This window comes from Echinops telfairi, unplaced genomic scaffold, assembly GCF_000313985.2.
Source record: "Echinops telfairi isolate 266 unplaced genomic scaffold, ASM31398v2 ScPeMD7_3533;HRSCAF=4204_0, whole genome shotgun sequence".
NCBI lineage: Eukaryota > Metazoa > Chordata > Mammalia > Afrosoricida > Tenrecidae > Echinops > Echinops telfairi.
Window position 1 is genome coordinate 16,914,883 of NW_022107431.1, and position 2,144 is coordinate 16,917,026.

At 49.3% G+C, this 2,144-nt stretch overlaps 1 protein-coding gene across 1 annotated transcript in view; it reads right to left on the reverse strand.

The window, feature by feature from the left end:
* CCDC170 (coiled-coil domain containing 170) overlaps positions 1-2,144 on the reverse strand; it is a 118,584-nt gene that overhangs the window by 35,712 nt on the left and 80,728 nt on the right. The window contains exon 8 of the mRNA XM_045294563.1: positions 1,789-1,989. Within this exon, the coding sequence (XP_045150498.1) occupies positions 1,789-1,989 (201 nt within the window). The remainder of the gene's footprint in view (positions 1-1,788; positions 1,990-2,144) is intronic.

Consider the following 2,144-nt stretch of genomic DNA (forward strand, 5'->3'; position numbering starts at 1 on the left):
CCATAACGGAGACTCATCGTGGCTAATCCCAGTTAAAATGAGTCCGTATATTCATATGATGCAAACCTGGTGCTTCCTCTTTTTTTTTTTTTTTTCATTACAGGTACAGAAGAGTGAACATGAATGAGTTTCTAGAGTGGAGATGTTTTTTTTAACCCAAGAATATTTTCCCTGACCAAATCCTGCACCTGTGTGATTGGTGTCACCCTGTCGCTGCCAGCCCCCCCAACACACACACACACACACACACACACACCTACAGACTCCTGCAGCCACCAACACACTCTCTCTGTCTTGTCCAGAAAAAAAGTCTTCCTGTGGTTCTCATTTTTCACAGCTACTGGCTCATCCCTCGGGGCTATCTGGTCACCAAAGGTCACGGTGGTCTGTGTTTCATTCTCTACTTCACCCTGCCTAGCCACCCTCTCAGCCCAGCTCACTCTGGCTTCTCGGCTCCACCCCTCGACAGCTACTGCGCATCATGTCACCCGTCTGGACCCCTTTTCCTCCTCCCCTCCCACAGAGCATCGTCACCACCATTTGTAAGTCCCTCTGCACGGCAACTCAAGCCCACGGTGACGTCAAACACGGGGGAATACTTGCAATCAGTGTTTCCCAAAGTGAGTGATCCTGCCCCCTGGTGGGAGGGCGCACTGGAACGATGGGGCCGTGGGTGCAAAAGCAGCTATTTATGCTTTCATCTGGATTGGGGGCCATAGTACAAACGCTTTTAATTTCCGGGGCCGGGGGTACCCAGGGGATAAGCATTGAGTAAAATTTTTTTTCAGAAAAGATGGTGGTAGGCCAAATAATTTAGGGGGGAGGGGGGGATATGCTCAAAATCATGGACCTCGATTCAGATTCTATAGAATAAAGAACACTTAAGCTTCATAGTCCAGCCCCAACTTGTTCTCGGCTCTCTTGCCTCGGTCTGATCAAGATCGACCCACTCATTACCCAGGGATCAGCACTCGGCCTTCTGTGAGCACAAGGGGGCTTGCACACGCTCCTGGGGAAATTCCATTGCCTTTCATTCCACTCTGATACAGACCTTTCAAGGCGTTCACACACTTTCTACCTTTCTTTCAACACACCGCTCCCCTTGTGATATCTGCCCCTTCTCTCACCTAGACCCATTTCGTCGTCAGAGATGAGCTTAACAACCACTTCTTTTAGGGCATGACTTGGGCCCCACCTCTTAAAAAAGGCACCTTGTACTCGTAACCCTTGTTCCTGCAACTTTGACATTGTCTATGGACACAGAGTCTCTCCTGGAGGCGATCCTCTGTTCCATAATACTGCAGAAGGTTGGGTTCTCCTCCTGATCCCCTCCTGAGGACTGCCTGACAAAGAGGAGAGGGATCATGGAGAGAGCCACACATGGGAGGAAGACCTCCCTCCCTGTAAGGATCTCTGTACCAGCCAGGGAGTGCCAAGAAATGCCCAGGACTGAGAAGACAAGGGAGGGCCCTCCCAGAGCCTTAGACAGGGAATAAGACCTGGAGTCAGACATCCAGCCTCCCAAACAGAGATTACATTTCTGTCCTTAAAAGCTATCCATCTTGTGACAACTCTAGGGAACTAAGTCACCGCCCCTGTTGCATTGAATTGAACGAATTTGGACCGAGGAAGCTTCAAGAATAGGAAGAGAGCCCAAAACAATGCCCATCGTTCTTGGAACTTGTTCAGAGCAGAAAGTGGTCTAAATCCTGTCAAATTCAGAATGCCAAGTGTTCTCTCGACTGCAACAGATGTTTTCCCCCCAGGAGCATTCCCTCGGATTATTACTTTTTGTTTCTCAAAATGCAAGTTGTCTCGCAAAAAATCTCCAGAAACCAGCTCCTCCTCCAGGTGTGTCAGTTGATCCTGGAGATCCTCCAACTGGTTCTCTGCTTTCTGGGCCCTCTGCAGAGCTTTCTGGTGCAGCCCCGTCTCGTTCCCCAACTGTTCAACAAGCTTGGATATTTGGGCTTCAAGCTGGGAAACAATCTGGAAACAAAGAGAAATAGAATACCGATAAGCCTTGTTTTACATGCAACAAAGTGCTGAAATCCACTGCTCGGCCCAGGCCGGACAGCTATTTATAACACCAGACAGTTGTGAAGATGGCAGAGGACCGGGCAGTGTTCTGTTCTGTTGTGCAC